Source organism: Dendropsophus ebraccatus, chromosome 7 (assembly GCF_027789765.1).
Source record: "Dendropsophus ebraccatus isolate aDenEbr1 chromosome 7, aDenEbr1.pat, whole genome shotgun sequence".
Lineage (NCBI taxonomy): Eukaryota > Metazoa > Chordata > Amphibia > Anura > Hylidae > Dendropsophus > Dendropsophus ebraccatus.
This window is the reverse complement of record NC_091460.1, coordinates 44,964,324-44,985,405: the sequence shown is the minus strand read 5'-3', so window position 1 is coordinate 44,985,405 and position 21,082 is coordinate 44,964,324. Positions and strand designations below refer to the sequence as shown.

Genomic DNA, 21,082 nt, shown 5'->3' with positions numbered 1-21,082 from the left:
CCCTCTGTGTAATAGGACCCTTACTCTGTAGTCACTGATGAAACCTATACACTGAGAGATCAGGTTACAGCTTCTGATTTTCCCACTCTGGAATACCCCTTTAAGGCATGGCACTGTGCATGGTACACAGAAATAAACTGAAGCCATACACACACCTGTCTCCCAGCTGTCATTTATGCACAGTTGGATTGGCTGACATGTCTATTCGGCAAGTATAGGGACAGCAAAGTGCCCAGCGCTTCTCATATAAGGATGATATCATGATGAAATCCTGATAATGATGTGTTGGGTTTATTACAGGGCGTTGACCATAGGCGGAGGACTACCCTACCTAGAACACCTAAATCTCTCTGGATGTCTTAATGTGACTGGATCAGGCTTACAGGATTTAGTGTCTGCATGTCCCTCTCTAAATGATGAACACTTCTACTACTGTGACAACATTAATGGTAACGTAGATTGTGTGTTTTGTGCATTCAGAATCCCTCAGGAAACTGGCACAAGTTTAAAGGGATTATACAGAAGTAGAAAAATACAGCTGATTTCTTCTAGAAACGGTGCCACTCCCTTCCTCAGTTTGCATGTGCTATTGCAACTAATTTTCATTACAGTGATGGAGTCATGTTGTAATACCGCATGGAACCTGGGGTGGCACTGTTTGTGGAAGAAAGTTGACATGTTTCTTTTTAATCTTGGATAGCCCCAAAAATTTCACTCCATTGTGCACAGTTATCTTTACCTATAATGTAGTTTACGCTGTCTGGAAATTATCTGGCTAAAAGGTTTATATAGTATTACGTGCTAGTAACAGTGTTTAGGAATGTATGGGCATGTTTGGACTGTCATCTGCTACAGGTAAGTTCTGTATACAGTTGTATACAGAAAGCTATAAAGCTTTCCCAGCAGCTGTCATGGTGCTTGTATAACCCTTTAGGGTGCGTTTACATGTACAGGATTTGCAGTAGATCTGATGGCGCTGATTCTGCTGCAAATCCTGTACGTGTGAACACACCCTAAGGCTGGGTTCACACACAGTATAATTCAGGCAGTATTTGGTCATGTCAGGTCCTCATTGCAACCAAAACCAGGAGTGGATTGAAAGCACAGAAAGGCTATGATCACATAATGCTTAAATTGATTGGATGGCCGTCATTTAATGACAAATATTTGCTGTTATTTTAAAACAACGGCCGTTGTATTGAAATAATGGCAGTTATTTATCGTTATATGGTGGCCATCCACTCAATTACAACATTGTGTGATCATAGCCTTTCTGTGCTTTCAATCCACTCCTGGTTTTGGTTGCAATGAGGATCTGACATGACCAAATACAGCCTGAATTATACTGTGTGTGAACCCAGCCTTAGGGTACAAACCCACTTGACGTATTTGCTGCGTGAATCAGTCTTAAAAATAAGCAGGCAAAACGCTGGTTGGCTTTAAACAATTGTTCTGTGTTAAAATACGCAATTGCGTATTTTTGAAGCGTGAAGCTACATGCGTTTTTCGCACAGGTTGTTAACAACTGATGCTTTGCTAACAACAAGCTTCACGCTTCAAAAATACGCAATTGCGTATTTTAACGCAGAACAATTGTATAAAGCCAACCTGCAATTTGCCTGCTTATTTTTAAGACAGATTCACGCAGCAAATACGTCAAGTGGGTTTGTACCCTAAGGGTACAAACCCACACACCGTATACGCAGCAGATACACAACAAATACGCAGCAGATTTGATGGTGAAGATTTGATGCTGTGTTCAGTTATTTAGATCTAATCTGCTGCGTATTTGCTGCGTATTTGCTGCATATTTGCTGCGTATCGCAGCAGTAAATACGCTGCGTATACGGTGTGTGGGTTTATACCCTAAGGGTATAAACCCACACACCGTATACGCAGCAAATACGCAACAAAAACGCAGCAAATACGCAGCAGTTTGATGGTGAAGATTTGATGCTGTGTTCAGTTATTTAGATCTAATCTGCTGCGTTTTTGTTGCGTTTTTGTTGCGTATCGCAGCAGTAAATACGCTGTGTATACGGTGTGTGGGTTTATACCCTTAGGGTATAAATCCACACGCCGTATAAGCAGCGTATTTACTGCTGCGATACGCAGCAAACACGCAGCAAAAACGCAGCAGATTATATCTAAATAACTGAACACAGCATCAAATCTGTACCAACAAATCTGCTGCGTATTTGCTGCGTATTTGTTGCGTATCTGCTGTGTATACGGTGTGTGGGTTTGTACCCTTAAAGTGAAAATATGTCTGAGTACATTATAGCTTATGTGCATACTCTTAGGTTTGTGCTGCAGATTCTTTGTCTAAAACCCACAAAAACCAAGACTAATCCCTTCACTGGTGTCCTTAGCAATGTATGGAGCATTCAAGCATCTTGTGTTTTTGCTGATTCTTGCCTTATGTACCCGTACTGACTGTCTGTGTTCACCGCCATTGTGTTCTCATGCAGGTCCTCATGCTGACACGGCCAGCGGATGCCAGAATCTGCAGTGCGGTTTTCGGGCCTGCTGCCGATCTGGTGAATGATCAGTTCTTTTCTGACTCCCCCCACTCATCTGAGCAGCCATTTCTTTCATGCACTTTACCTTTTTATCACACGCTGTGTGTATAACCTGTTTTGGGATCCTTATGGAGTTTTTTCCTTGAGAAATTGAGCAGCATACATCCTAGTTCTTGAGCAAGCTGTCTAGTGTAGTCACAGTTTTCGCTTAATAAAACTTCATTGTTTGAAATCCTTTATCTTTGTTTTGCTGTTTATTATTGCAATTGAATTGTTTTATGAGTGATGCTGTGATGAAGTATCTGTGCTTTTATCCTCTTCATACATGGTCTTATTCTTCTACATATCCCCATGTATCGTAGCTCACGGTCTGTTGACGAACACCCCCAGGGACCCCTCCTGATGTGTAGCTATGACATGAGAAGGTTCCTGTAAGTGGAGGTATTTTTAATGTCGGTGTCCTGGGACTTTGGCAGCTGTTGGTTATTGCATGTTCAGTGATTTACATGCTGCGGCTTGCAGCCTTATAATAGCTGTATTATTATGTTTTTATTGCTATTATTCTTTCTACAGCAGTTTTTTTCCTCCTTCAAAGCACATAAGCATAAAGTTATGTAACTATATAATGACTATACACTTCAGTAGTTCACCATTCTCTGTATACCTTCTTACATTGCACATACTTATATGTACATTAAAGGGGAACTCTGGATCTTTACTGATTATTTAAATGTCCATGAAAAGTTATATAGAAGTGTCATTCAAATAATCGGCTTTTTATCTATATCTGGAGTTTCCCTTTAAATGAATGTTTGCTGAAACTGCTGATTTTATTTGGAGCAGTTGACCATTTAATATGTGTGGCTATGTTTCCACTATGGGAATAGTCTGTTATTTATCGGGAAAAGGTGCTAGTCTATTAATACTGACAGACACAAATAACGATCATTATTCGTGGCAGTGATTATAATAAAACATTCGCCTTTCCCTGCTTTGTTCCCAAAGGAGTTTTCCAGGCTTGATAAAACATGGCCGCTTTCTTCCAGTAACAGCACTGCTTCTGTCCTCAGTTTAGGTCTGAGTTTTGCAGCTTGGTTCTATTAAAGTGAATGGAGACTAACTGTAATGCCCTACACATCCTGCCGTGCTGTTTTCGCTAGAAGCATCTGGCTTTTTTCTTATCCTGGATAACCCCTTTAAGTCATGTAAGTTGTAAGGCACAGCCTCCACGGATCAGACTTGTTTTTCTAGAATAGCCGATGATCGATTTGAGCCCACAAATGATCGATCAGATTAAATTCTGAGAAATATAGTAATGAAGTCACCACCTTAATCTTGCTTATTCCTCAAACCATTCCTGGATGATTTTTCCCAGTGTTGCGGGACATAGAAGCTGCTGTGGCAAGGGGTGGGGGTTACACAATCTTAAGGTAAGTGATATGTCACAGTACCATCTACATTAATGCAAGGACCTAAAAATGTCCCAGCAGAACATCATACTGCCTCCACCAGCTGGTCGTCACCCAATAGGTAAGTGATAGACACATCCTGCCATCTGCATGACTTGTCAGACCCAAGACCAGACAGTAGTTGTAGGGAACCTGTCCCTCTTTGGTAGAGACTAGAGATGAGCGAACCTGGAGCATGCTCGAGTCGATCCGAACCTGAACTTTCAGCATTTGATTAGCGGTGGCTGGTGAAGTTGGATAAAGCCCTAAGGCTATGTGGAAATCATGGATATAGTCATTAGCTGTATCCATGTGTTCCAAACAACCTTAGAGCTTTATCCGAGTTCAGCAGCCCCAGCTAATCAAATGCCGAACGCTCGGATCGACTCGAACCCGCTCATCTCTAGTAGAGACTAATCACCGCATACCAGGAATACCCCCTAAAGACCTAGGAGCATGGTGATCTTACTGTCCCTACAGAATTTACTGGACAAACATCTTAGCAGCACTTTCTACCCTCATTATACAGACTGCCGTCTATGATGCTTTTCCCAGCACCCAGAGAGGAGCGGCAGTCAGTTATAAGGCAGCCGGCTGATGAACGGATTGTAGCTATAAAAAAAAAAAAAAAAAAAAAAAGTGCTTTGCTTCATTATTACTGTAAATTCGCTTATCTCTAGGAGAGATGCTAGAGCATGTTACTTGTCATTGCCAGTACAGAGCATACTATGATACAGTCCTATATGAGAGGCCCATCTGAAGTATTTTGCCCAACTTTACTCCTCAGTGTTGTCCTGGTTTGGTGTCTGTACAGAGCAGACTATTATAGAAAAGTGTGTAAGAGTCAGGTAATTTGCAGCAAAATGGCTTTTGATGGACTAGATTTAACCCCTGCTATATTTAGTCATGAAATCTCCAGTGAAAATGCCCAATAAACTGCAAAAGAGAGTGCACATTATTTCTGTATGCCTGCATGAAAAACCTGCAGCAGTTTAGTCCTGTGTGCATTCACCTTTAGAAACACTGACTAATTGTAGAAATCCGAAAACAAATCCTTCAGCCTTGGATGTGAATTATGAAGATGGGATACAAAATACTGTTTATAGATCGATGTGAGATTACATTTCATGGTCTCTACATGGAGGTAACAGTGTAACCTGCCAAACCATGATCTCACAGTCATTAAGAGCTCAGCACAATCTGATTACAAGCCTGGAAATGAGGTTAAGCTTGGCTTGGAGGAAGTCATAGAATGGTGTTATTGCATCACAGGACACATTACACCCTTGGTGATGCTGGACCCAACACTGGAGAATCGGTTATTGATGTGTCCTGTTAGCTTTTACTGGAATGAAATAGCAAAATCAAACTTTTTTCCCCCCCAGTGAGACAAAATCATTGAGGATCTACATAACTTGATTTACATGCTTCATTTTAGGGCAGGGATGGGGAACCTTTGGCCTTCCATCTGATGCAAAACTACAATTTCTATCATTTCTGGACATCTAAAACTTTTGGCTTTCCAGGCATGATGGTAAATGCAACAGCTGGAGAGCCATCCCCATCCCTGCTTTTAACCCCTTCCTGCACAAGGATGTAACTGTACGTCCTCACGCGGGTGGGGGAGTTCAGAGCGGGACCACGCGTCGACCCTGCTCTGAACCACCGTGGTCCCAGGTGCGGCATGTAGCCCGGGACCACGGCCATTAGTGGGCAAGGTCCGATCGCCATGCCCGCTAATTAAGTCTTCAGATGCAGCTGTCAAAATTGTTCCCTGGTGGTCTAGTGGGAAGATCGCGCCCCTCCCCCCCATGACGTTGTTACGGAGGAGCGATCTCAGTGTCTGGTGCCGGACGGTGTCTGTGCTGTAATGGCGCTGATCCCGGCTCGGCATTCTATTGCTTTTGGCATAGATCTCAAGAGATCAGTGTGCTTATACTAGAAGTCTCCCAGGAGGGCTTCTAGTATATGAGTATATACATATACACACACATACATATTATATATATATATATATATATATATATATATATATATATATATATATATATATATATAATATTATATAAAAATGTATCACATTCCTGATCTCGCAAGGTAAACAGCGTAAGCGCAAAAAAATCCCAAAGTGCAAAATTGCACATTTTTGGTCGCATCAAATCCAGAAAAATTGTAATAAAAAGCGATCAAAAAGTCACATATGTGCAATCAAGGTACCGATAGAAAGAACACATCATAGCGATCATCTTAGTGATTTAATAAATAAGGGCTCATGTGGGTTTCTAGGTGTAAAAATGCAAGTGCTATGGCCTTTTAAGCACAAGGAGGAAAATACGAAAATTAGCCCGGTCAAGGGGTATTCTGCTCATTGTAAAATTTTGAATATGTTGCTGGCCTGGAGGAGAACATAACAGATAGGCTATTCTTACCTTTCCACACTCTCTCAGTGTCATCATCAAAAGTTTAGTTGATGAGAAACCCCTTAAGGGGAGCTTTGCCTCTCGGACACTTACAATAGTAATATATGTCAACATATTCTATAAAGATAGCCTTAGGGTAACTGCAGTTCTGTGCACACGTTGGTGCCCTAAATTTTCAGGAATGCAAAACGTAAAATGGTTTTTCAGCATTTGGTGGGTCAGTCAATGCCTCAATTTATGTCTATGAGCACTGTAATATATATCACACACAAGCTAGATAGTAACCATATGTTGCACTGTATATGTAGTCACTACAAACAAACCACTTGCCATAAACCATTAATTTATTTGTCCAATAATATATAAAAATACAATTGTAATAAATATCTATTTACAATTAAAAAAAAAGTATTAAAAACAGTAAAAAGACAACAACCTGATCTTTGGAGGACATTGTATTGTATTAAAAAAAACTTTCACCTTGTTTTATGTACCATATGCATTCATTTAGTGCAATTACTTAACCCCTTAATGACCTTTACATTTCAGCAGCTATAATTAATATTTGGGTGTATAAGGCGTTGTTTTATTTAGGAGAAAATAATTAAAACGCGTCACCTCTGTCCTCAGGTTGTATGTGGTATTACAACTGTTCCATTCACTTCAGTGTAACAGAGCTGCAAAACCCACACCCAAACAGAGGGCAAGAGTGGTGCTGTTTCTGGTTAAAAAAATAAAATAAAAAATCTTAACATTAAAACTTCATATATAAAAAAAAAACAAAAACATTTTGTATTTCCTTTTTAAAAGCCCATGGATTGTTTTTTTTTTTTTTATCATTGTAAACTTATTTAGCATACTCCCATGTACTAATACATTATGACCTGTGTTTTTGGGACTTAGTGCGCTTTAACAGCAACTTTTGTATACCAGATAGTACTAAAGACTTTTCTAGGTTCCCGGGACTAACGCCACCATGATCAAATTGGGGTTTAACCTTTCGTTCATGAACCCTATGCTCTGAAGTGTCAGAGGCTTGGCCAGAACACTGAAGTACCTGGGCTGCACCTCTACCACTTAAGAGGAACAATAAAAAACATTTGAGGTGATTGCAGCCTTGAATAGCTACAATAAAGGTGTGGATAGTGTCATTACATGTATACAGTTTTGGATGTAGTTTCTAGTATGGTGAATGGCATAAAAATAAAGCAATAATATAAATGTACCCAAAATAAGTTCTCCTTAAAAAATGCAACTCATACTCCAAGAAATAAGCCTTCCAATGGTTACAGCTAGAGATGAGCGAATTTACAGTACAAATGAAGCCAATCCTTTGTTAGCTCGGCAATCTGCCCATCAACCGGATGCCTTTGAAGTCTGTGCCGCTCCTCCTCGGGTGCCTGGAAAGCTGCATCCAGAAGTTGCCCAGGACTGGATCCAGCTTTTCCAGACACCCAGATTGGAGTGGCACAGACTTCAAAGGCAGACATCTAGCTACAGCAATAGAAAATGACCAGCCTTTGATTGTGACAACACAAAATCTTACTAAAGCCACCCTATTCATTTAAATAGATCATGATATAAATGCAATGAAACTAATTAAAAAATGTCCATTATTATGACTAAATCATTGGAAGTCTACATAGATTGTCTTTGGTGTAGATTAGGCTGAACAATGCACTGCAGCCCCATAGGAAATGTGTGTCCTGGATCACATAAACTGAACACCTATATTGCTACACAACAATATTATGGTGGCATTTTTCCAATGTTACCTTCATTCTATCACCACTTATAAATGCAAAGTTCACACTTTGTCTAATGTGTACCAGGACAAGCTCTTTCATATGCGCTAAATGGATCCATATCGCTGCTCCATGTACTTGATAGATGAGAGTACACAGCTTCATTGACTATAAGGACATGGGGAGGACAAGAGAAACCCTGTAATTTGTGTGTGGGGGTGCTATGGATCAGATTAGATTTTAATCCTTGAGTAACCCCTTCTAAACCCAAAGTATGCCTCTACTGGTGGTGGCCTGGGGCAGTTTTATCTCATTATCCTTATTTAATGCCAATGTATTGAATATTGCGCTTGCTTCCTGTGCTGTGCTTGTTTTCTGCAGAAATACTTCTAGAAACCTTTTTCTCTCTATATAAATTTAAAAGGCCTAGATTAGCAGGGAAGCAGCTTTGCGGCCAGTCAGCTCTCATTAGCACTGGGAGCTGCAGCGCTGTACTATTAGTAGTGGCGGTGCTCGGTACTGCAGAATTGTCTTATTCAAGTGTGGATACGTGTACATTTCACCTGACATGATCTGGTATTCCTGCCAAACGTCATGATGCCTGAGAAGCAGCAGGACCCTACCCAGGTGTGTATAGAGATTGTTGGGGGTCCATCACGACTCATCATCATGCTTATTTGTTCCGAATAAGAGACGCAACATATATCCATACTGAGTAGATGCTCTTGGGATAGGGGTGAACATACACAGCCAGGGCAAACTCCACGTTGGGAACCTCATTGTTGTGAACGCCGGTGCTGTACACAGCCTCTATGAGCGGCCTCACATCAGAAAAGGCCATGTTGATTGGGAATCCCGAAAACTAGAAGGAAAAAAAAAAAGACAAAACGTGTGAGTAGAAAAATATGCAAATAAAACTGATTTCAATAGATGCTACAGTTCCTCCACAGCTCTAGTTTCTCTGCTCTGGTTAATAGACATGCCTTTCCCCCACCCTGCTCATAGGCAAGTGTATATAGATGATATGATGTACCCTATAATCTCCCAGCTGTCTCAGCAGTTCTGCCCGATGATCTTCCTCCACGTCTTTGCCTTGGTTCTGTTCCAGTAAAGGAAGGAAATTGCGGAGAGTGGATGTGCAGTATCTGTTCCAGCGGGTGGGGTGTCTCGGTCTCCACTCCATGATCTTCTCTTTCAGTAGCTTTTCAATCCTGTCAACAAACACTAAATACTCATCTGGTCACAGTGATTCCCCCCCCCCCCAAGTCTGCCCTTAAAGGGGTACTCTGGAGTGTTTATTAGTTTTTTGTTATTTTTAATACATTGCTTTAGTGAAGTTATAATAATATGTAATATAAGTACATTTTGCATTGGCAGCAGTAAGGGGCGACACAGGCCTCTATCTCCACGCTCCACAGTGTCATCCTGCCTGTTCTCCGCTTACCCACAGGCGCCGCTGAAGCTTCTAAAGCAGTCTCAGGCCGCTCAGCGATTCACTGACCCAGATGGGACAACGTCACGGCCAGTGCTTGACTGATCGGCCCGTCACTGCACAGAAGGGTTTTAGAAGCTTCAGTGGTGGCTGCAGAGAACAGGCAGGAGGAAACGAGTGTGGAGAGGTAATTATATCTCGATATCGATATAGATAGATCTATCGATATAGTTAGCAAGGGCTGTGCGGATATCGCTAATATATAGCTATATATATATATATAATATATATATATATATATCTATCTGCACAGCCCTTGCTGCGCATAATACATACATATATACATACACACACATATATACACATATACATACACACACATATACATACATACATACACAAAAGGACGCTGGTTGACCTCAGGGAGATCAACCAAAACACCGCAGAGACACCATCACATGTCTCAACGTCAGTGTATTCTAGAACATTGCCCCCTGGGAAATCAAATATGCAAAAGAACACTGCAGAGACACCATCACGTCTCGATGTCAGTTAACTAGCCAGACCTTCCCTTCCCTTGGTTGACCTCAGGGAGATCAACCAAAACACAGCAGAGACACTCTGCGGTGTTTTGGTTGATCTCCCTGAGGTCAACCAGGGTTCTTTTGCATGCACTTACTAGTCATTGCTCCCACTAGCCAGAAACCTACTCCACACTGATGAGGGGCAAAAACCCTGAAACAGCTGTCTGTGGATGGATACTTTGCTGAGGTGGTTTCCTTGACTGGAGAACGCCTTTGGCTTGGTTGTTCCTTCCCGGAGGGAAGGTCTGGCTAGTTCACTGACGTCGAGACATGTGATGGTGTCTCTGCAGTGTTCTTATGCAATATATATATATATATATATATACACACACACACACACACACACACAAACTATAGCCCTTGCTTAAAGATAATCAAGCCATGTAACAGGCTCCGTATCCAGTTTCCCAGTCATCCATCCGGCTCATCTTATTATGTTACCTGTCCTGCAGTTCTGTGGCCGCTGTCTTATCGGCACGCTGATAAATTAATTCCTCCGGCTACAGAAAAAACAGGTATTAGAAGGAAGGCTATAAGCTATGTAATTACATGCAGAAGTCAGATGTAACATGACAGCTCCTACACATGAAATTTAGTATCGTTAAAGGGACTGTTCAAGATTTATTTTTTATTTTTTTTATTTTGGATACTCAAAAGATGAATGTCCACCTAACAGACCCAATTCCCACATTTTTGTGGCTGTATTATGGCCACCAGTCCTGGCCCAACTGTAGGTCTAATGACCAGAACTGACAGGATCCTGGTGATACACTTTTGTAAGGTAGGTCCAACAGCCACCACTAGATTTTTTTTCAGGATTTTATCTTGTTTTGAAGAAAAAAAAAAAAAAAAAACTTTCCACAAATTCTGTGATGCTGTCTGGTTTTACCAGGTAAAAACCTTTAAAATGCATTGTGCACTATCCACACTGGAAAACCACAACAAAAATACACATGGTTTCAAAATGCAAATATAACACACTGCGTGAACCCAGCCATAGGCTTTCACAGGCGTGTTAGAAGTTGTAAATCTGCGGCACCTTGGAAGCCACATGTTGACCATCACTGATCTAAACCATCATCCAATGCAATAAACAAATTGGGATATTATTATGATGATGGCAGCATGGACCACCTAACTGTGGGCTCAATGATATACATACCAAAGGGGAGATATTTACTTCTAAAATAGTCCATTTTTGTGGAGACGGGACATGGTATTGGTTATAGTCAGAAATACCTGCACACTGGACAGTCCTGGATTCGGGTTACTTCTTGAGAAGAATGGCTTCCACGACTTAGGCCGACTTGTGTCAAAGCTTATACTCATAGGAGAGTCATATTGTTGGACATTGAACCATATCTAAAAGGGAAAAGACAAAAGTCACATCTAATGATAGTCAATGTGGTCACATGGCGGTGATACATGATGTAACCACCACACAACAGTCACTTTGAATTCTACTCTGATGGCTTTTTGGCTGCACGTTGCATTACTACGATACTTACATTATCCCCGTTTATCAAGCAGCCAACACTTTGTAATGGACAAAATGTGTCATATTGACCATAGAAGCGACCACTGCTTGGGTTCCATATGATGTACTGGTTTTGCTCTACAGTCAGCACATAAGTAGTGGGGCCCTGAAAATAGAAAATAAGGTTGTCAACCGTATCAAGTCCAAGATTTATTTAAGTGCTACTTATGCACAGTATAGGCTTTAATAAATTAGTTTTGATGTTGCTGCCTATGGCGAGACTAACAAATCATTCTGTACTTATTATCTATTCAGTCTCCATTCCTCAGTTCTGAGCTGCTGCTTTCTGATGAAAACAAAAAAAAACTGTGTTTGGGCTTTTCTGTCTCCCCCCTCGCTACCTAGACGTCTGATGTAAACAAGTCCCTGGCAGGCTGTATCTGTAGCTTCTTTGTAATGCTGTTAAAGGTTAATCTGAGGTCAAGATGCTGATTAACTCACTGTGATTAACCCTCCCAGCATTACAGAGTTGCTACAAAATTGTAGAGAGGGACTTGTTTACATTATCCAGGTGAAGAGGGTGAGACGGAGAGAAAAGCTCACACACAGTTTTCTCTGTCTTCAGCAGAAAGCAGGGGAAGGAGACCGAATAGATAATAACAAGTATGAAAGGAACTGTTAGTCTCACCATGGGCAGCAACATATGAAAAGTTATCTTTGAGTGGAATACCCCTTTAATGGAGAATATTGTAACATTATGACTGTGGCTTGTTCTCCTCCCTGTTCAGAGCACATGCGGTTATATCAGCTACTAGGTTATGCATTACACTGCACACTGTGATTTAAGAGTTATTACAATACACTCTGGTACGTCTATATAACTGTGGGCCCCCCTCTCTACCTCAGGAATGGCGTTTCCTATAACAATCCAAGCCTTCTTTCCCATGGCCAGGAAGTAATTGCATAGTAGCACAGCATGTTCTTCTTCATCTCCAGCCAGAAGGTCAAGGAATTGCTGTAAAGAATAAGGAATAAATTATATTACCACTAGTCCCTAATAGAACTAATAGATATCACACACAGACTGTGGTGGTGACACTCCTTAAAGCTTCTGGGGCCGGTCACAACCACTGCACTGGGTCTAGATGCCAGAAAGCAGGGCACATTCTACAAAGTATGTACATGCAGCTATTGGGCAGAGATACCTTATCATCCATATAAAGTAGTGTACACTCCATCTTATAATGCTTTAGCTTCCCGTATACTCACATCTGACGCACTCCATAAATTACAGATCCCGGCAAACGATACGTTATCTGGCAGGAAGGGAATTAGAGACACATATCGCGCCACCAGCTCCTGTTTGGAACATATTACATAGTATATGAGTAGGGATCTGTTTGTGATAGCTTGTTCAAAAAACACAAATCCCACTATGTATGTATGTATGTATATATATATATATATATATATATATTATATATATATATATATATATATATATTATATATATATATATATTAGATATAGATAGATAGATATAAATGGATGCCAGCTTGGCATGGGCACTGGGATACTGAGTATAATGGCACACCACCCTGCAAATTCAAGCTGGTGTAAATCCTTCCCACAACACAGCTAGGGCAGGGGTGCAGGACCTGCGACCCTTAAGTTGTTGCATAACTACAATTACCATTGTGCCTAGACAGCCAAAGCTGTTGTCAAGGATTCGAAAAATATATGTCTGCTTTCCTTAAAAACAGGGCCACCCTTGTCCGTGTTGTGTCTAGTGTGTCAGCTCTAATCAAGGTAATGAGTTTGAGCTGCAATACCAGACAGCCAGTCAATTGGTGTGGAGCCATTTCTGTTTTTGGAATAAGACAAACGCAGACTTAATTCTGATCTTGTGCAATCCCCTTTAAGGGGTTGTCCAAATTTTTTTTTCTTTTAAAATCAACTGGTGTCAGAAAGTTATATAGATTTGTAATTTACTGCCATTTAAAAATCTCAAGTCTTTCCATACTTATCAGCTGCTGTATGTCCTGCAGGTAATGTTGTTTAATTTACATTCAGACACAGTGCTCTCTGCTGACATCTCTGGCCGAGATAGGAACTGTCTAGACTGGGAGAGGTTTTCTGTGAGGATTTATTTCTGCTCTGGACGGCCAGAGATGTCCGCAGAGAGCACTGTCTGAATGTAAATAAAACACCACTTCCTGCAGAACATACAGCAGCTCATAAGTATGGGAAGACCTGAGATTTTTTAATAAAAGTAAATTACAAATCTATATAAAACTTTCTGACAGCAGTTGATTTGAAAGAAAATATTTTTGCTGGACAACTCCTTTAAAGCTTATATACATATAGATAGATCACATACATATACATGACTCACACTTGTTGCCTGCACATTATTGGGGTCAGCATCGAGCAGTTCCTGTGGAGGCTTCAGGGCCTTGACGTATCGTGTCACAAACACAGTGGTCCCATTGATGTCAGTAACTGTGGTTAGGCACTGCCGGCTGGGGAACTTCAAGGCAGCTTCAATCTGGAACTTCTCTGCGGCCTGAAGCAACTTCTCGTCTTCACGACTGTCAAACTGAACAGGTTTTATGTTATTATCATTCATGTACTGTATTATTCATGTGCTAGATATATACATATTTCAATGTTGAGCTGATATCTGCTCCTCAGCCCCAGGTAGAGTAAGGTGGGGTATAGAGAGGTGAGCACAGGATCCAGCAGGTCCTGCCGTCCCCTTCTGCTCGACAGACTGGAGATGGAGGGGGTTGAATCTGCAATTTAGGAAGAGGACAGCAGCCCATCCTCTGCTCACTATGGCTTCCTGCTGTGCTGAGATGTGACTGTACAGTGTAGGAGAGGAATATATGTGTCAGGATATATGTGTGTGATGTGTATGTGTGTTATTTATATGGATGTGTGTGTGTAATTTTATATCTATGGATATATGTGTGCAGTATGTGTTTTATTTATAGATGTGTGTAATGTGTATGAATATACTTTACACACATATACCAATATAAAGTGTACACCCCCCCCCCATATAAATGATACATATTACATATTATATATATACACACACACACACACAGTGGTACCTTGTTTTAGGATTAAGAGCCTTTCGTGAGAAGAGCTCACCGGTTTTCAAAATTGTGACTTTGTTTAAGAGCATTGCTTTGGTTTAAGAGCTTCATGTACTGGGTGGGAGGGGGGAGGTGCATGGTCTGCATAGCCGGGTCTACAGCCCTGTACTCTGACCCAGGAAGTCTCCCTTACCTTCCAAATTATAGCAGATCCACTTCAGGCTGAGGCTTACATCAGGAGACAGGACTGTGGAGGTAATCTCTTAATAGCTGTAACCCCTCTTTCCCCAGAGAGTGCTGCTATACTGTGCCCTGCAGTCTCTGTCAGCCCTTGTGTTTCCCATCCTCTCCATTGCTGCTATAATGTGCCTGCACTTATGTGCCATTCACATTGTTGTATAGAGAGGTTTCTGTCACTGTCCTCCTGCACAGCTCTGTGATTCTCACTTTCTGATTGGTCCATGCTGAACACACACCCCTTCCCCATTGCTGTCATGTGACCACACAGACCTCTGACAGCAGCTCTGCTTCTCTCTTGACCTGTCAGGTCAGTGCTCGCTTGCTCCTCGTCCCCCGCTCGCTGCCGGCACTATTACACGCGTCGACAGCGAGCGGGTAAGAGCTGGGGGGCTGCCCGAGCGATTGCTAGAAGATAGCGACGGTCTGCTGCTGACACTCCTTTTACACGGAGCAACTGCAGTATATCGCTGCTATCATGACCGCTGAGCTTTCAACATGTTGAAAGGCAACGATCAGCCGACATCGTGCATGTCCGCTGGTAGTTAACTTCTATTACACAAGATGATTATCGGCTGTAATGGACGATAATCGCTTTGTGTAACAGGGCCTTAAGTTAGGCTTTAGGAGTGGCATACTGCATACTGAAACTTTTCCCCAGGTGAATGGACCCATAATTACACTTCTGACTTCTCCATGCTACACAAACTTCTACCAGGACACTTTAGAAGAACAAAAAACAAGTCTGAGAGCTAAGCCCCTATTCCACGGGGTGATTCAGAGGACCAAATGAGCGCCGACCTGTCAGGTCATTGCTCTCCTGATCCTCGTTTCCCGCTTGCTGCCGGCACTATTACACAAATCGTCAGGGAGCGTATACGAGCTGGGGGGGGGGCTTGCATGGGGAGCTGCAGGGTTGCTGCCCGAGTGATCGCTAGATCGTCCAGGCAGCCCTGTTGCACAGAGCGACGGCGGCATATCGATGCTATTCGGATCGTTGTCTTCTATTACACGAGACGATTATCGCCTGTAAAGGCCAATAATCGCTTCCTGTAATAAGGGCTCTAGAACCGTGAAAGAGATTGTGGAAGAAAATGGAGAACATGGAAGAAAATGGCAGCTTCTTCTAAAGTATTCTTGATGGTTACCACAAGGTATTATGTAGAAGATGATGATATCATCATCCATACCTTCTCCCTAATAGGATCTCCAGGTACAAGCTGCGGTTCAATGGTGATGAACAGTGTCAGAAAAGACCCCTGGCTCAGGCTTCGTACTGACTCATATCCACCGTCATTTCCCAGGTTGCGTTGTTTGCTGTATCCCAGCAGCACAGGGGGGGCATCAATCCGGAAAGTTCCATCAATCTGAAATGCAGGGAATTTTTTGTGAAAAAGGAACCAAATAATAACAGATAAAAGGTTATTATTTTTGCTTTTTATGTTCTAATTTTATTGAGGAAAAAAGCCACAGTTTTATTATTATATTACGCTACAAATAGAGTCTGAACATAGGTGTTAAAGTCATTATATACAAGAGTTCCAGCGGACGTGCAAATATTCTCACGGTTATCAATTACCACATGACCGTCTGTAACTAATGTAACACAGCTATCCACTAGATAAAGCACAACCACAACAAACTATTGGATACAAAGCCGTATAAAATCAATATTTTTATTACAGTGGTCCCTCTACTTACAATGGCCTCGGGTTACAACATACAATGGTAGGATAGGAAAGTCAGGATCTGCAGAACATGTGAATAACTAGATGATGGACCAATAAAAGTGACAATTTTACTGGTGAAATCCCAGTACTAGTGAAGTGCCTGCAGTTACTGGCTGTCTAGTATCTCCTCCCTACAGTCCAGTGTAATGTCCTGTGCTGCTCTTTACCTGGGACAGGATGAGTTGCTCCTTTGGGCATCAGGTTAGGACGGCTTCCTTTTATTTTTCTGGCACCCTGTGTGATCTGTACAGAACCTGAAATCGCTTTGGTCCTCTATATGGAAAGTAATTTGCAGTTTCCAATAGCTCTTTTTAACTGTTATATATAAGGACTTGCTTTATCCATTTATCCAGTTATCTGATTATTTTCCTTTAATTCTTATTTTTTTCTCATGTTGAGGTGACATTTTGGGGGCTTTAGAACCAGTTACCAGTTTTCCATAGTTTTCCTGGAACCAAATAATATTGTGACTTGGGGGCTACCATATATTTACTTTAAATAACAACTTTTAAAACTAGAACAAAGAGGCAATCTCCAAACAATAAGCAGACTACAAGGGCAGTGGGGACTGTAAGCATGTGAACAAGGCTAGAGCTGCCAGATCACTATTCACATACATTACACACACACACACACTATATATATATATATATATATATATATATATATATATATATATATATATATATATATATATATATTATATATATATATATCACAATCAGATTACTGGTACTACATGTGCAAAGCTATATCACATAACGTCACATATATGAACACAGTGGTTCCCATATTGCACTTAAATGGCGCTATTGCACATAAGAAACTGCACAGCTACAACATCACTGTCCTGCAGACTGGAACCCCTAATTTTAATAAATGTTATCTGAAGTAAATAATAAAAATACTTATACGGCTTTGTATCCAATTGTTTGTTGTAAAGGTGTTAAAGTGTCACTGTTGTTTGGGAAAACTTTTGACCTGTCATAGAGACAAGTCAAAAGCTTTGATCGGTCCGGGTCTGAGTATTCAAACCCATATTGATCGGGAGATCAAGCCAGAAAATGACTTTGTTCCAGCACGGTGCACTCCGGCTTTGTGTTAGAAAAAAAGGAGTCGGGCTCATAATTTAAGTCTACTAAGCCCAAATCTTTTTTTTCTTACACAGAGCAAGGAGAGGATGCGCTGCAGCATGGCCCTCTCCCCACTCATTCTCCCCATTTGTACAATCAGAACTTTTGACTTGCAATAGTTTTCCCAAACCACAGTGACACTTCAAAATTAATTCTATGACCATCAACAACCTTGAAAATAAAAATCTTTCTAGTATATTTTAATCGCAGTTGATCAGAGAAAGTGTCTCCGCAGAATGTCCATTACTTTCATCTTCAGGTTCCTCAAGAAAAATATATGGATAGTCTACCAAATCAAGATCCTACTGAATCACCAATGACTGAAGCTTTATCTTATTGTGATTATAGTGCGAGACGCTTAAGCTCAATGAAAAGACCAATATGCTGGGATAGAAAAGAGGAGGAGGAAGATGAGGAGGACAACCACCATCATCTTTACGATTATTACATTCATCCACCTACCTCCAAAGCCTTGAGCAGGTGGTTTCGGATTTGAAAGGAATCCGTATTTCGGACAACAATCAGCCTGTGTAAAAGTGTTGGCGATCAGCCGAGGAGAGGGAAAATGTGAACCCCTGGGCTGATCGCATGTTTTGTGAGGTGTCAAAATTTATCGCTATTGGCTGCAAATCTCTGTGTGTAAACCGGAGACATGCGGCCAATAGTGATATATTTAAATGGCCTCAGGAACAATGCAGTGATTGTTCATGTAGCCCAGTCACATGATTAATCGTTCCTTGTACTGCCAATGAGCACCAATCTTACTGATCGGCAAGTGTAGGAGGACACTTAGGTCTAATTGTTTAAGCTTCAGGGCAACACCTCTGTGTCCCAATCTCACTTTTCAGGATTTCCTCTTTTTCTCCTTAATCTTTCATATTCCATTGTTTCTTGTGAGATTTATGTGAGTGCCCTTACCCTGGCCTGGAAATAGATTGTGGTAAATGGAATTCGGATGGATCCGAGCCAGTGTCTCTCCACTCTTGTATGGATTCCACTTCCTCGTTCACGATCATCCTGCAAAATATCAATATATTACCTATATACTATTGTAATGTCGGTTTCACCATCATACGTTGCCTTGTGTTAGAGGTGATGCTGGTAGGTACAGCCAGGCTTAACCCTTACCTCTAAAATATCAAAGCAAACTTCATCAAAGACATTGATGAAGACATCATCCTTCACAGACTGTAAGCTGGCTGTGCTGTAGTCACCATTGGGGGCCCTAGAGGAAAGCAAAAGGGGGTTAGAAATTGTTCTGCAACAGATCAGTAGAAGCAAAGCTAAATTATAAAGTAAGTAAATCTAACTCCACTGAAAGATTCACTGCACGGACTACTTGGCGATAATACCCAGGACCTGAGCTGTGAGCTGGGACTACATTATTTAGCCTAGGTTATACTCCTTATTACAATAGCTTCCATTGCAATCAATGGTGTCCTCATAATCAGTAATGGAAAGTCCAAATTCATCCTAGAAACATGTAGTCTTCCAATGCCCAAAGCGATTCTTTAAAATATGAGCAATACACAATTGCATCTGTTTACTCCCATTTTCCATATAGATTTTCTTTGCTGCCACCTACCTGAATGGAAGCTCCAGTTCCTCGTTCCAGTTGGGGTTTGGCCCATCAGCGGTTGATGTCTGGCATACAGTGCGCTGGAAGGAAACTTCTACAAATGGCCGCACCAACACCTGAAAACATATAAAATACAATGGAGAATATTCTATTATGTACAACACGGGCCCATACAGGTATACTGCCACCTGCAAATATAGGGATATGAACATATACAAGATAAATCTACTTGTTCCTCTACAAACATTATGAAATTCCTTGCAATTCTGGTGTAAACTAGTCCCAGACTGCCTTGAACACAAATCTATCTTTTTTTTTTTTTTTTTACACCATACAGAACACAAATCCATCTTAATTGAAATTGTAATCTGTGGTATCCATTCTTTGTCGAATTAGATACTTTCTTTAAAAAAAACAAAAACACAGCACCACCCCAGTCCTCTGTTGTTGGCGCTGTGTCTGGGAAGCGGCAGCTATGTTTTTCTAATCCTGGAAACCCCTTTAATAATGATGGAAATGATTCCCAGTACCTGGTTCACTGACCACTCGGGTGACTGGGCCTGCCCCTGAGGGGAGGCGGACGTTGTGAACACCTCATTGAAGGATCTGGCTGATCTGGAGGGCTGCGCTGGTTTGCTAGGAAGAAAAAAAATATCTATTAATACACTTGATATATATTAATATATCTTGAATTCACCTTATATAGTCCTGCACCCCTGCTGACTATTCTCCTACTGTGTGAATTTTTATTATGTCCATATTATTATAATCCTTGCCATTTATGTGGCTGTGACACAATCACCCACAATACCCTTCATTGTGCCTAAATATTAGCAGGACAGAGCGACTGGTGGGAAGAAAATACATGAATCAGCAAGCTCAGGATGAACACTACATGCCTTTCAAACAGCAAGGTGGACTGAAGCCACGACTGCATTGAAGCCATGAGCTCCGCAGCCAGCCTGTCTGATGCAAAGACTAAACTATTCCATTAGAAGAAGGCGATAGTATTTTAGGTTAGCGTCACTTTAAATATAATGGATTCCTCTGAGTAAACACCACCATCAGTAACCAGTGCTGCCCCTATAACTACAATATATGGCGGGTTTCATAACAAGGTATGCAGGACAGGAGAATTCCCAAAATATAGGGGATTTAAGGACATTCCTGCACTGGCCACAATCCAGGGAGAAGATGATCACATACTTTTCCCATTTCCTGTTCACTTCCAGTCAGTCAGAAATACTCTACTATCTCCATAAAGCAGGAGGAAAAAACACAGACGTGACCTATAATCCCGCCACCCATGGAACGCTTGTTTTCTCTGCTAAGCCGAGTCTTATCTGAAGTATCAACTGCTTGTGCCAGAAGCACAGAACAGGGAGTGACGCAGAGCGACTACCGCTGCCCCAGTGTTACCATAATTATAGGGGATGTATGGTGGTATCACTTGAGCACGGTATGGTGGTATCACGTGAGCACGGTATGGTGGCATCACGTGAGCACTGTATGGTGGCATCACGTGAGCACTGTATGGTGGCATCACATGGGCACTGTATGGTGGCATCACATGGGCACTGTATGGTGGCATCACATGGGCACTGTATGGTGGCATCACATGGGCACTGTATGGTGGTATCACATGGGCACTGTATGGTGGTATCACATGAG

At 41.5% G+C, this 21,082-nt stretch overlaps 2 protein-coding genes across 2 annotated transcripts in view; one reads left to right on the top strand and one right to left on the bottom strand.

Moving 5' to 3' along the window:
- FBXL5 (F-box and leucine rich repeat protein 5) overlaps window positions 1-2,759 on the top strand; it is a 30,435-nt gene extending 27,676 nt beyond the window's left edge. Inside the window, exons 10-11 of the mRNA XM_069977428.1 lie at window positions 301-449; window positions 2,472-2,759. Coding sequence (XP_069833529.1) covers window positions 301-449; window positions 2,472-2,548 — 226 coding nt within the window. The 3' untranslated portion in view covers window positions 2,549-2,759. The remainder of the gene's footprint in view (window positions 1-300; window positions 450-2,471) is intronic.
- Window positions 2,760-6,716: 3,957 nt separating this feature from the next.
- The window catches only part of CC2D2A (coiled-coil and C2 domain containing 2A), a 54,658-nt gene continuing 40,292 nt past the window's right edge, over window positions 6,717-21,082 (bottom strand). The window contains exons 24-36 of the mRNA XM_069977426.1: window positions 19,942-20,047; window positions 19,418-19,527; window positions 18,961-19,057; window positions 18,751-18,849; window positions 16,160-16,336; window positions 14,024-14,227; window positions 12,898-12,987; window positions 12,530-12,643; window positions 11,660-11,794; window positions 11,391-11,513; window positions 10,593-10,651; window positions 9,169-9,346; window positions 6,717-8,997 (exon numbers count right to left, since the gene is read on the bottom strand). Of these exons, the coding sequence (XP_069833527.1) occupies window positions 8,809-8,997; window positions 9,169-9,346; window positions 10,593-10,651; window positions 11,391-11,513; window positions 11,660-11,794; window positions 12,530-12,643; window positions 12,898-12,987; window positions 14,024-14,227; window positions 16,160-16,336; window positions 18,751-18,849; window positions 18,961-19,057; window positions 19,418-19,527; window positions 19,942-20,047 (1,681 nt within the window). The 3' untranslated portion in view covers window positions 6,717-8,808. The remainder of the gene's footprint in view (window positions 8,998-9,168; window positions 9,347-10,592; window positions 10,652-11,390; window positions 11,514-11,659; window positions 11,795-12,529; window positions 12,644-12,897; window positions 12,988-14,023; window positions 14,228-16,159; window positions 16,337-18,750; window positions 18,850-18,960; window positions 19,058-19,417; window positions 19,528-19,941; window positions 20,048-21,082) is intronic.